The 14135-nt window shown below is 40.1% G+C and overlaps 1 protein-coding gene across 4 annotated transcripts in view; it reads right to left on the bottom strand.

Annotated features, from left to right (window-relative positions):
* Window positions 1-11907: 11907 nt before the first annotated feature.
* Window positions 11908-14135, bottom strand: part of LOC122980395 (plexin-A1-like) — a 192211-nt gene continuing 189983 nt past the window's right edge. For all 4 annotated transcript variants that reach the window (XM_044348347.1, XM_044348349.1, XM_044348348.1 and 1 more), the window contains exons 29-32: window positions 13233-13402; window positions 12748-12960; window positions 12494-12644; window positions 11908-12083 (exon numbers count right to left, since the gene is read on the bottom strand). In XM_044348347.1, the coding sequence (XP_044204282.1) occupies window positions 11988-12083; window positions 12494-12644; window positions 12748-12960; window positions 13233-13402 (630 nt within the window). In that variant the 3' untranslated portion in view covers window positions 11908-11987. The remainder of the gene's footprint in view (window positions 12084-12493; window positions 12645-12747; window positions 12961-13232; window positions 13403-14135) is intronic.

Raw genomic sequence — 14135 nt, 5'->3', positions numbered from 1 at the left:
TACATGGATATGCAGAGCTTTGCAATCTTTGGTAATTTGTCCATAAACTTAAATGTAGCACCTATGGGTGATTATTGGATGTAAGTTGCAACACTTGTAAATAAAGAGGCAGTTAAAGTGACATACAGTTGGTGATCATTTTAAACCAATTCATTTGGAGCAGAAACAAAAACTATTCCCATTTGAACTTTGATTTTCTCCCCTTAAAAGACAATACCCTCATGTACAATAGACCAGCTTAACCGTACATATTGTACAAAAACTACAGTAAAAATTTTAAATTTATGTCCTAAAGGTTAAGGTCATCCTGCAAAAGAAGATACACTTATTTTAGGTGGTTTAACATTTGATGTCCACATCCTGGTTATCCCTCTATGTTAAAGGAATAATTTCCCATTCTGTGAAAATATGCTTATTTCCTTATTTTCAAGAGTTAGATGAGAAGTCTGATACCATTTTTATGCTGATCTGTTAGCTACTAGCTTTCATTTTGCTTCTTTTAAAAGGTCTTTACCTTTAAAAGTATGATCACTTGTGCATTTACCCATGTGGTATACTTGATATGTTGTCCCTGTGGACTGGTGTATGTAGGCAAAACGTCTAGACAACTTAAGCAGAGGATCAGTGAACATAAATGTTCAATCCGTAGAAATGATCAGGATTATCCCATTGCAGTTCATTTTAATGACTTTACCCATGATATTTCCACATTTTGTATAGAAAAAGTGTTCCTCCTCAAGAGATGGAGTAACCATCATCTTCTGCTTAAGCAACGTGAAGCCCACTGGATACACACATTACAAACTCTCACCCCTAGGGGTCTTAATGATGAACTATTACTTCATGTGATGTTATAATGTAGGCCTATATGATGGCTTTTCCCTGATGTTGCCCTTTGTTTTTATTCTCTCCACTCTCAGGCATTTTCCTTTAACTAATGCCTAACTAATTTATTGAGCAAGTGAAGACAGGGTGTCCCTTCTTATTTTTAGTATGTGTCTACTGGTGTGCAAGAGATTTTTGATGGTCTGTTGATTTTTTGGCCACGTAGGGACAGTGGATATAAGACACTTTTTAAGATGTTATAGCAAACTTGTTAGCAAATTTTTGCTTATTTACTAACTGCCTACTGTAGTTAGGGAGCAACATCATCATTTATTTGTCCTTATTTTTCTAGCTACCTGTATGTCCAATATTCACTCTTTTTTTTGCCCTTTTTTGGTCTCTACCAACTGCCCCCGAGGGAAATGTCTGTCTCTTAGCTGCTAAATGATTGGCTAGGTTCACCAGCTAGTTGCTAACTGTTTCTGTTTGCTATTTGGTGCTGAGCAGGTTGTGTACAGTGGCTTAATAGAGCTTTTTCACTGAAAACAGCTGCCTTATACTATGAGAGTGGTGAAAGTAAACCAAAACAGTAAAGTTGCAGGTTGGACAGTTGAACAATGAGCTGAAAACTCGCTATAAAGCTCCATAAAGCCAGGGGGGCAATTAGCTTAGCTTAGCATCAAGACAGGAAGCAGGGCTGTGCAAAGTTAAAAATTGGCCTAGCAGCAGTTTCTTAAATTCACTTATTAACACTTCTGCACAGAGGAGTAGTTATAGTTTCCACCTGCTTCCAGTCTTTCTGCTAAGCTAAGCTAATTACCTTCTGGCTCTAGCTTTATAGCTACTCTTATTTTCTACTCTTTACACTTGACTCTTACAAAGTAAGTGAATAAGAGTATTTCTAACTAACTAAACTATTCCTTCGATGCTACAACAGGTATCAATGTACTAGCAAATGTCAAATGTTTATATGAATATAATACACACATGAAACCACAGGGAATCATCACATCCACAGACTGGAGGGAACAGACAAGCTGTAGTTCATTACTGAGAGACAATAAGCTCACACACGTGGGGTTTCAGGTTTATCATGAACATGGCATTGTCCCACATGGCGCCTATGGTGATGAAACCTAAAGGTCAATTAAGAAATATCATCTTCTACAGGTAAAGCATTAAGTGATACCATATGATACTTGCAACAGCAGGTGTAATACAGCTTCCCTGAGCAGCACTGTCCTCATCTACATAATTAACCCTTTCTCTTATCTTCCTGCCACAACCTGGTGAAGAACTGTACACAAGTAGTTAAACCTCAATCTCCAGGTAGCTGTCAACTCTGTTACACACACACACACACATACACACACACACACACACCTCCACAATGGCCTCATCCCCATGGTTAATTAATTGAACTAATTAAGGGTCCTTGTGTCAGTTCCATTGCCAGGCAATGTCCATGCCTTATCTCAATCCCACAATGCACTTGATCACAAGCTGCTGTGTTTGAGACGTTCCCAAGGAGGGATTAATTAATTCATGAGCGCCGGGCCGTTAAGACACACCACATCCCTCTGACATCAAAGTGACAGTGGTGAATGCACTGGTGGAAAGGCGGTTGTGTGGAGGCGGAGTGAAAAGTAGCATGTTCAGAGCTACTCTGTTGATCACACATGAAAGGCCGACAGACAAACTGAATGTGAGGGTCAAAGGGCAAAGCTGAGGCAAAATCTTTGAGGGATTTAGGAAGCATCTGGCATCCTCTGATACGTCTAATCAGCATTAATAATTTATCATGAAATTCATTATAAGTGACTTCTAAGCTGATTTCACATACGCATGTCTCTGAATAAAAAAAAACAAAATGTAAACATATTCTTTCCATTTCATCTACTCCGTTTTGTTATCTTTAAAGAACATGCAATGCAATTTTATCTTTTTTGACTGCTACGCATCGTAGCTAATTACCGAGCAGAGAAATAGTGGAGAAAATAATTCTACTTATTGTCTAAGGAACTGCTCTTTCAAGAGCCATTCAAATAATTGGAGAAAAATAACCAACTGAAAAATGTGTACATATCTATTTGACTTCTTTGTTGTGCCCCCTCAAAGCTTAATGCCACAATAGACCTAAAGAGATTCATTCTTCTCTCAGAGGAAAAGCAGCCCCTTTCAAGTTTGGTTCACTGAAGCTGCAAAACACAAGGAAAAAATTGCAGCCAAAGACACACATTTGAAGATCAAAGGGGGCTGTATTGTGTATTTGTGTGTGTGTCTGCATGTGTGTGTGTGTGTGTGTATGAGGGTGGAAAGAAAGAAAAGGAGCTACTGTGGACTGCGGCCATTAGCAACAATTCCAAAGCATTTTATCAATCCAGTGCGGGCCATCAGCTGGTTGAGTCGTGATTAAATTGACTGACGATGTCTTGTGTGGGAAGTCTGCAGTTGACCTCACCGACCTCCAGACAGCACACAGACTATCATACACAGAGCTGATAAAAACAATGCATGCATGTGAAAGCATTTTTGCACACACACATACACATGAGCGCTCAAACACATGAAGATGCCTGCACACACAGACACAGTTGATCTCTCCATCCTTGAGTGAAGGTGTGAGGGGTGGATGGGCTAATCAGACAGACTACTCCGAACCCCGGGGGACGGACCCGTCACCTGGCAGAGGAAGACAGGCGAATCAGACAGACCCCCCTCCTCCTATTCACAGCAGGGGGATCTCCACCGGGAACTACTGTGTGTGTGTGTGTGTGTATGTATGTGCGTCTGGGGAGGAAGGGAAGCTCAAAGGTGAACAAGGTGACACCTAGAAGTCAAGTTCAGCCTGTAATCAATTTGGAGCATTTTTGCTCAAGGGAAAAATGGGGGGAAATACATTAAATAAGAAATAAATGTCAAATATTGTAGTTTTAGTGATCTATAAAAACATAAATTACCATCAGTCATGAGTGGTTGAGCTGTGTTCAGAAGATTAGGTCCAGAATATACTATAGACGACCTCTTTAAAAGCTCTGGAGTGCTCTATAGAGATTGCCAACCCATGTGTGTTAATCAGACATCAGGAAGCTTTAGGTCAGTGGAGCAAGGAATGGATTTTCTCTGGCCCTGACAGGAAGACGCTGTGTGTAATGGTTTCTACCTGTGGAGAAATTAACAAGCCAGTCAGAACAAAGAAACATCAGCCAGCGAACTTTCACTCCAACTCAGATGCCGAGACATGGTGAAAGCTTTCGTTTAAATGCACTCGCTAGCCTTGATTTTGTAAAGGACATTACAAGCATTTAATTGCACTGTGGAACATTTGTTAAACCTGCAATAACTGATTTTTTTGGACTCTTGGCAGTAATGGAAACAAGTTCTGAACACAACACTGACATATCTCATTTTGAGTTGAAATGGCAAAATTGTTAGCAAACAGTTACTTATTTACATCCAGTAGTTACAGAGTTATGTGTCTGTCCAGCTTTACCACCTCCCAAAGGAAATATCTGGCTCTTCAGTTGCTAAATGCTTCACTACATCCACCAGCTGTTAACTACCTGTGTCTGTTTGCCATTTAGCGCTGAGCAGGTTGTGTACAGTTGTACAGCTGTTTTTTGCTTTAACTGAATGAATACTATTTGTTCGAAGTATATTTTTCAGTTAGAAAAGTTTTCCTCTGTACCTTTCAAATTATTCATTATGGGTTCAAGGCATTAGGAGGGTGGTGCGATAAAAATGTCAATGTAGAGAAAGGCAGTGACTGCGTTCTCCATGTTGAAATAGTCTACTAAAAGGTTATATAGTATATCCAAATTATACTGACCTCAAATATACCACAAAACAATTAAATTGTTGTTTATTCTTTCTTCTACCAGAAACCCCGAGGACAAGTACTAATCAGGCAGGAAATTAATTCAGCAGAAATGTTTGCAGCTTTATAGAAATAAACAATCAGCAATCTAGGTTAGGCTAGATAGGCTTTGTTAAATTAATTGATTCTGATATTTGCTTTCTAATCTAAAGACTTAAAATTTGGCGATGGAAACAACAAACTATGAGGACAGATTGAGAATTTTTCAAGTTTTTCTTAATACAGTACTCACATGCCACATGTAGCCTTAGTTAAACGAGTTGGTGTAATCATTTCTTCATCAGTCTTAATTCAATTCAAATATGCACTCAAGTTCAACTGAGTCTAAATTAGACAAATCAAGTGGGGTCCATGTAGTTTAATGAAACACTGGCAATAAACGCATATAATATAAATAATAAACACATGACAACCATGGTGAAGATACTTGGTAGTTGTATTAGCAAAACTTTAGTTACCTAATGAATGCTTTTAGCTCTGTTGGTGGTCTCCACCAGCTCCCAAGGGAAATATCTGTCTCTTTCACCACTGAATACTGAACTATGTTCATCAGCCAGTCACTAACTTTGTCTGCTGTTTGTTGCTGAGCAGGTAGCAAACAGTGAGCTTTTGTGTTGAAAGCAGCTGCCTGCTGTGGCTGGAAATGACACTGATGACAGCAATGAGAGTGAATCAAAACAGTAAAGCTGCAGGCTGTACAGTAAAACCAAAACAATGGGCTAAAAGACACTAAAAAGCTCCATAGGACTAGAAGGAACTGCAGCCAGGTGGCACAGTAATTCTCTATGGGTTCCTCATATTACATATAACCAAAAATTATCTTTTGTTACTATAAATATATTGATTATAGCAGCTTTAACTTCATCTGTCTGGTTACAGGTTGTATGTGTGCATCTGGGTTAAGGTGGAGGCTTTAACAACTAACCTTACAGGCAACTTCTTTTCTCAATATTCTATTGCAGACTTGAACTTGCCTTGGGGAGCTTTGTATAGTGAGACTGTGTGTGTCTATGGTGGGCTGAAGGTTGGCAGCACCTGTACTTAACACCCACTCCTCTCCTTCAGACACACACACACACACACACACACACACACACACACACACACACACACACACACACACACACACAGAGCTTTTTCTGTGCACCTTAAGTTAAGAACGGTGACAGTAATCCATCTCGTAGCATCCCCCAACCAGTCACGGCTGTCACCTTCGCCTCGCCAGGAGCAACTTAACTGCTCACCGGATTTAGGGGCCCTATAGTTACCACTGCAACTCATGGTGCCTCGGTTCCGCCATGCTCTTGACGCAACACACATTGACAGATACCAAAAGACTCCTCAGCTAAAATAGAATTCCAATTTCACTGGGTTCAGCATGTGATAAAACACAGAGCCCTCTTCAATTGTAACTAAACGAGATTAAAGAGGAAAAGGGGAGGGGGGGCAAATATAGATCATGGCTTTATTAACTATGGCAACAGAATTTTGCATGCACGGAGAGGTGGAGGAGGGTGAAGAAACCAGCATCTTGTGCTTTGCAAGGAATTTATCATAATGTTCGCACTGCAAGATCATTTGCCTCTTGACAGGATCATTACGAGATTCACTGCTCCCACGACCATTACGCAATTTCAGCGTTCCTCCTTGGATGGAATTTTAATTGAATTAGCCCGGCTGGTTACACATGGTGCGAACGATAACATTTTCTGTCTATCTGGGCTCATTGAATCCGCTGGGGGAGAGAGAGAGGGAAGTGCTGACGGTTTAAGGCAGGCCATGAAAAAAGGACAAGGTAGTTTTGCTTCATTCCAATGTGCTTTCTTCCTGGTCTCTCTCAGCAACAATACATGCTATGAAAATCACTGGCCTTGCCTATCTGAGCCAGCTGACGCACTACTGTATTACACACCCAGAGCCACTCTTCCATGTAAGTGCCCATGTAAGCTGAGGGCAGTGCAAGCATGATGTATGGTTAGGGGGTAAACGTGTTAGTATTAACACCTCTGGAGAACAAAACCCCCACCAGCCACTCAAGTACATTCCCATAAGAATGATTAATGATACTGGTCATGTTATGAAAGGCAGGGAGATGGAGGAGGGAAGCTGTCATGCTGGAGGCTGACAAGAAGGTTTCTCTTGGTTGTGAACATTTTGAACCTTAATTCTTTGATACTAAATGACACAACCCATTAAGGAGCTAGGATTAATATGCGTGCTGGGTGTCATTTTTTGTTTCTTTTTAGTTCAGTGCAGATACAATCAGATACAAATCAGATACCTTTTCACACCCATACTATTACTAGGATTACTAACATATTTTTCATATTTTTTTAGTTAACAAAAGAAGCCAAAACTCTCAAACATAAAATGTCAACACTTAGGCATAAGAACTCAATAAATATTATTTTAAAATGGGAACATTTAAAGAAAGAACTGTCTAATTAAAGAATAAGTAGATTAGAAATCTGATAAAGCATTCACCAAAAAGGCATTCATATGTTATGGATACCCATTCATGCATAAATCCTGTTAAACCTGACAAAAAATCATCTTCACTGCATCACTAAAGAGAAACACAGTCAGCAGGGCTACAGTTGTGACTGGTTTGTCACATTTGAAGTGCACATGTAACAATCAACTGCAGGTGTAAAGCAGGTAGATTAGCAAGACTAGTAAGGGTCTACAGCCATGCTAATGGCTCTGATAGACACAGCGCATTAAGCTAAATGCTAATGTCTGCATAATAACATGCTCACAATGATAATGCTAACATGATGATGTTAAGCAGGTATAATATTAACCAAGCTAACTGTCTTATTTTATTATACTAAAATTTTAAAAGTCAAGGGATCATCAAAGTTATGACGATTCATCCTGAGGGGAACATGAACGTCTGTCCCAAATTTCATGGCAATCCATCCAGTAGTTGTTGAGACATTTCACACAAAACCACAAATGTCAATCTCATTCTGCCGCTACAGAAAAGGTCATGGGCTCACCGAAGTCATAATGGTTAATCCTCTGGGGACCATGAATGTTTGTATAAATTTCCATGGTAATTCAGCCAATCGTTGTTTCAGTTTATATTATATAGATATTTCAGTCTGAACCTCAGTGGTGGACCGTCTGACTGACCTTGCCATCTATAGCCATGCTGCTAGCATGATTAAAAATAACACAATTTATGGAAGATTATGGTAATTCTTCAACTCTTTCCTTTGTCACTGAATCACTGAGAATGAGAATCTATCCAGGGTTGTGCAGGTGATGGACAATCCTTGGAAATGAGTAGGGAAGAGTGTTTCAGGTGGAGCGAATATACAAAATACACACATATTAGGATTCTCTAGCTAGTTGAATGGCATTAAATGATATGATTAGAGCAAAATAAAAGATCTGCATGACTACTTTTTCCATCCACTCATAAAAATGGCAGGAGTCAAAAAAAATCCAAGTCACATTTTATTTAGCAAAAAATGTTTAATCTCTCCTTGATGCGTGTTTATTTACAAGTAGTAAATCTGCAAAATAGGAAATAACAGAATATTTACACAATGAATGTTGACCTGCAAACTTGTGACAGTCGCTTCAAGTCTGAAACTCTAAAAATGTATCACCTATTGTAGTATTAAAATTCCTTTGCCACCTCTGTCTGAAATTCATTTGCTTTGCCTTGGATCCTATGCAACTTCCATTTTGAAAAGAAAAAGAAAAGGAAAGAAGAACTACTGGATTTTCCAAATTCTGAAGAGAGCAGGAAATACAACAGAAAAGAGAATGATGCCAGGACTTGCATTTGATTTGACCATGGTTTGGAAAGGCAAAAATGTGACTAAGCATGTCTAAAGAGCCGAGAATTAAACTTGAGATACATGACTATGTGCTGAATCCGCTAATTCTGAAGGCAGTGCAGTAAACTTAATTTGTTCATTTGTTCTGATTTGACAGAAAAACAGCAGAAAACCCAGCAACTGTCAAACTACAGTCGGCATGTTGTTCTTGACAAGCTCTAAGTCAGCCTCAGTCAGCAGTTGATGCCAACTTCTCTTGATGACACCAAACACTCTTAGACAACAGACATGCTTTATACCACCTCAATAACAATAAATACAAGTTCATTATTACACTAAACAGTGCAAACTGAAGGACAGAGATGGGATTCTTTTTCTTTTTTTTTTTTTTTTAAAGATTCATCTGGACTTGCAAAGCAGGTCAATCTTAAAGGCAAGTAGCCATGCAAACGAGAAACAAGCCGACCCCCTTACTAGTCATTTAATCAACCAAATTACAACCAGAATACAACACAAATGGACCATGAACCTGAGAATGAGTTGAGAATATATAAGTGTCTTTAAAAAGCCTGACAGATCACCAGCTGGACACTGCAGCCTCAGTTGGTTTTCATCTGTGCACTTCTTGAGGGAGCGAGTGGATTTGTCCCAACTGTACATTGAACTCATACAGATCATGTAAAAGGACTGCTGTTGAGAGCACTGCTGAGCTCTGGCCTCAGCAGCCACCTATTTCCTTACCATGTGATCTACAGTAAAAGCACCAAAATGTACAGATGCAGCAAAAAGTCAGCTGTATACAGAGAAGGGAAAACACATGGTAAAAATGTTTATAACGTGGACTAAGCATATTTTGGTGGAGTGCTCTCTTAAAGATGATTCAAACAGAAATGATTTTACGTGTGTAGCCAGCATGGTCAGCTGAAAAGAAGAAATTTCTATCCCCAAATCGGCCAGAGTGGTCCCTAAGGACTTTTTTGGCAGGTTTAGAGTAAACTATCAAGTTCTAACAGGTATCCAGCTGAACTAGGCTCATATGCTCAGCTGTAGAAAGCAATGTCACATCTCAAACATGTAAACAAAACGGATTGACAATAATTTGGGAGGTGTGCTCACTATCCTGGATGTGAGAGAAGATTGATTTTTTTTTTGTTTTTTTAAGGAACCTGGCGAAAAATGAACAGCAACAGCATTTATGATCAGCATAAAATGACAGCCCTAATGTTTGATAGAAAAACAAGGTACAAGAGTTAAAGCAGCAAGTCACATTTCCATCACAAAGACACAGATGTTCATCTGATGCAACAATTTCATTTTTGATCCTTGAGATCAGGAAAATAAACCTTGAGTCCGGTCAAGTACTTCAACTTCAGGCAAACCAAAGAGAATTTTGTCTTCTGTGTACCGTAAAATGTACAATTTACATGTTGAAAATAAAAAGACAAAAAAGAAAAAAAAAAAAACCTGATTACAAAAAATGGCAAACACCTTTTGTTCATCATGAAAAAGTATACAATTTACAAATGAAAACATCAACAAAAACATTATACAGACCACAGTTTGGTTTTCGGCAAGCAGAAAGAAAAAAAAAAAAAAATCTGAAAACATTATTTCTCACCACAAAGTCAAAAACCGTGACTTCAAGACTTCAAAAAAAGGAGAAACAAAGAAATCCTCTTAAGAGAACAATAATTAAAAAAAAAGCTTAAGCCACACATGGCGATAGGCTAGTTTTGAAACAAGAGCTGCAGGCTAAGGGGAGGATTACTCAGCCTTGTGGAGCTAATGAACAGAGGTGTCTCACCTCTGTATCTTTATATATTCCTCCCTCACGGATAAAAGCTAAAACCCCTGTCTCAAATAGATAGGTTAGGAGGTGGAGAGAAACACTCGCTATATCTTTTTGTCGGCCCTCTATTTGGGTATTAATATTGAGAAAATTGAAAAAGAAAACGTGGCTTTAGGCTGAAAACAGCTTTCCCCACTTTGTTTTATCACTAAGGGGCTCGACTAAGCTCTACCTGACCTCATTGTGGATCCTGTGAAGACGTAAACAAAGTCTGCCAGCACCAAGACTTTGGCTTTGCTCTTGCAGGACTGCATTTAAATTAATGACCCTTCAAGGGATGGATAACACAAACTCAGTACCCATGGAATCCTAACAGTTAGATATGGTGGTTTCATCGTATTGGGGCAAACAGGAATATTTCAGGTAGTGCAATGTAGCTACTTCATTGTTCAGTCACAATACCATGATCCACTGAACTGTCATTTCTTGACCCTTGAAGAGAAGAACCAGCCGTGGCGCCAGACACTATCGTGGCCACGGTAAAGCAACGATCCTGTGAGTATATATTTGGTTTTCTGAAACCAAAAGATTGCACTGATTGAATTGGAAACAACAGCAACTTCATGTCATCGCCATGACATTGTGAACTGTCCTGAACTCGAGGAGAAAAATCAACTCCGCACGTCGTCTCGCTTCCCGCCATTTTCAACAAGGATCTTCTGGTGGGTCATCACTCAAACATTTCTTTTCAGTCACTAGGCATGTTCATATTTAAAATCATACGGTAGCACATTCCATCTAACAAAATGTCTTTGCACTAAACAACATTCAAAGAAAACATGGCACAGTACGACTTTTTTGTTTCTTTTTCGTTGTTTTTTTTTTTGTCTACGTTGTTTTTTTTTTTGTACTTGAAATATCAAATCATGTTTTATTGTTGTATTTTTATTGTGTTTGTTGGTTAAAATGAAAAGGAAAAACAACAGAAATGTTTTTTCTCCCTAATCTTTCTTTAAAAACGTAGCTGTATTTATATATAATATCTATATAGTCTTCCTTTGTAACGTTTCTGTAAATTGTGCAAATTCAGCAGTAATACAAGTGGCGAGAGATCAGAGAGTGGGCAGTTGATTACATTTATACAAAAAAAAAAGAAGAAAAAAACCTAACATCCTTTAAAAGCGTGACGCCCATCGGAGTCACATGACCTAGAGAGCCTCTCTCCATTGGCTCATCACAGATCGGTCCATCCTGCTAATGACGCCATATATGGAGTTCTTTTCCAGGTTTCCATTGTTTCTTTCCTGACCATCGCTTCATCACGACAAAACTCCGGAAATCAAAATCAAGCAAACCACAAACACCAACATCCACAATAATCAAATGCTGTCATGTCGACATGTTCTCCATGTATGCATGTGTGAAAATGTCCGGTGTCCCAGTCTCTCACACAGACAAGAGCCCACACGCCATACGGGGCTGCAGACAAACACACACATACACATGTAAGCATACACAGGCCCGCCCATCTCTGCCGAACCCCCCCATTTTGCAGTATACTGCTTCAGTCCTTTTGCAGTTCGTCTGTCGTATTGTTGGGGGTTGGAGTTTTGTTTGTAGTCTGGGTGAGAGGAGCGAGGGAGAGAGACAGATGGCAAGGAGGAGTGAAGAGAAGGAGGAGACGGAGGTTGCTGGATGGTCCTCAGCTGGCCAGGGCCATTGTGTCGATGACCTGCTCCAGCTTGCTCCTCAGTCTCTGTCTCCTCGCCTGCTCGTCCCGCTCCAAAGCCGACAAGATCTGAAGATAGAAAAGGGGAAGAGGTCAGTGAACGTTACAAATGTGGATTCTTTTGATTTGTAACATGGAGGAATTCTGCCCAACACAAGGCTGTCAGCATGCCGCCTGACTGGTTCATACGTCATAAACACAAATGTTTGGTGTTTCACTTAACCTGATTATGTTAGCTCTTAAACCTGAATCAACTGTTGAGTGAGGCAAGTCTTTTTAAATAAGCCTGGCTGTTCTTAGCCTCTTTTTTTTTTGAATTCCTACAATAACACACATGCATAGGACTAAAATATCACCTATGCAAACATGAAGACACAAAAAACTACAATAAGATGAAAATGCCCAAAAATGAAGGCTAAATGATGAGCTGCTGTTGGTCAAAATGATCTAGATTTTGTTAGAAACGCTTGAGATCTCACCTCATCCTTGTACTTGACGATGTAGGAGTAGATCTCGTGTAGGGCTGACATGCTGTTGAACTGGTTGGCGTGCAGGCGTGACTGCTCCGCAAGGTAGGCACTCATGTCCTGGTCACTGATGGCCGGCATCCTGGAGATATCGGAGTAGTACCTGCAGACGCACACACACACACACACACGAAAAGGGTTGACATCTTGCACATTTTCTTGAAAACAGTTGTAGGACAAAACAAATTCCATATATATTGACGTACCTCTCTACCCAGTTCTTGTAGTTGGGGATGTCTTTAGCGTAGAGCAGCTTGTTTGAAGGTGAGTCCTTCCCTAGTTTATGCTCTGATGTTGAACAGGAGTCCATGAAGGTCTGGGCCACCACAGACAAGCAGGCGTCTGTAATGCTGTTCTTGTGGATGTCAAAGACAAACTGGGGGTTCTTGATCACGTTCACCCAGAACCGCAGTGGAAGACTAGAAGGATTAAGGGGGAAACAAGGGATGTAGAGGAGGACTCGCAGTTAGACTTTAAAGGCTATTAGGGTGCGGGGAGAACTGCAATGAATGAAGCTGCACACACAGCTCTGTGAGTGATAAAACACCCAAGGTAAGAAAGACAGAGAGAATAAGGACACTGTACATTCTGCTGCACTGCCAATGTTAAAGTGTTGCATAGATGCTGCCTTACAGACCGAGTCTTTTTCATATGACAGCAACACTATAACGAAACACAAACAAACACTCACCAGTTGCTCTTCCAAGTGTGCCGCACATCAGAGTCTGATATGGAGTGTTTGTCAGCCTGCTCGTCCAAGAAGTCAAACATGTACTTGATGGCGAGCGGCAGGGCGCTGCCTCGGTGCGCTGTGCTGAAGATGGTCTCGAACAGGTCATCCACAAACTTCTGGAGCGTACCCTGAGCAGGAGAATCACGACCGGCTTAGTTAGTTTGCAAAAAACACAAAGAAATCTCCCTGTGTGTCCTTATAGAGGATGTATCATGATGTTTCAATTCTAAAACATGCTGAAGCACAAGCCCAGTTTCTGTGTATTTTCATGCAAAAGAAGAGAACTACAATAAAGGGATATGTGAGCAGGTCAGAGTTTATAGAGAAGGACTTTAAGTCTTCTGCGCCTTTACATCTCATTATAAATGAAAGGTACGTATCCATGTTAATTACACTTAAAAGAAGCATTGAGCAGTTGAGTTACAACACCATTAAACAACTTCCTCTGCTTGCACATTCGTCTTTGGTTGTGTTGGTCTGGCTGTAGGCGATGGCTGTCAGTGGCAGGTGTTTGAGAATGACAGTGCTTTGCTTTTAGTACTCCAACTTTCTGAGAGTTTGAGATGATGCTGAGTGCTCAGTCTTCTTTACAGTATTTAGGATGGGCCCCGCTGAGAGTTCAGCCTGAGGCTCTTCTGCAATGTTTTTTACCACATCACACAATTCTGAATCCTCACAAATTCCTCTGAAGTCGAAATGATTTGATATTTCCCACAAGCTTCCAGCACGTTCTTGGGGCCACTTTTTTACAAAACCTTATTTAAATCAGCCAGTAGTTGAATCTGCAGTTTTGTACTCATTCACACATCCACAAATCAGCTTCCTAAACACACAAAGCTGTGGGGGCTGTAATAAATAAGA

Source organism: Thunnus albacares, chromosome 4 (genome assembly GCF_914725855.1).
Source record: "Thunnus albacares chromosome 4, fThuAlb1.1, whole genome shotgun sequence".
Classification (NCBI taxonomy): Eukaryota; Metazoa; Chordata; class Actinopteri; order Scombriformes; family Scombridae; genus Thunnus; species Thunnus albacares.
The sequence above is the reverse complement of the archived record's forward strand: the minus strand, read 5'-3'. Positions and strand labels throughout refer to the sequence as shown.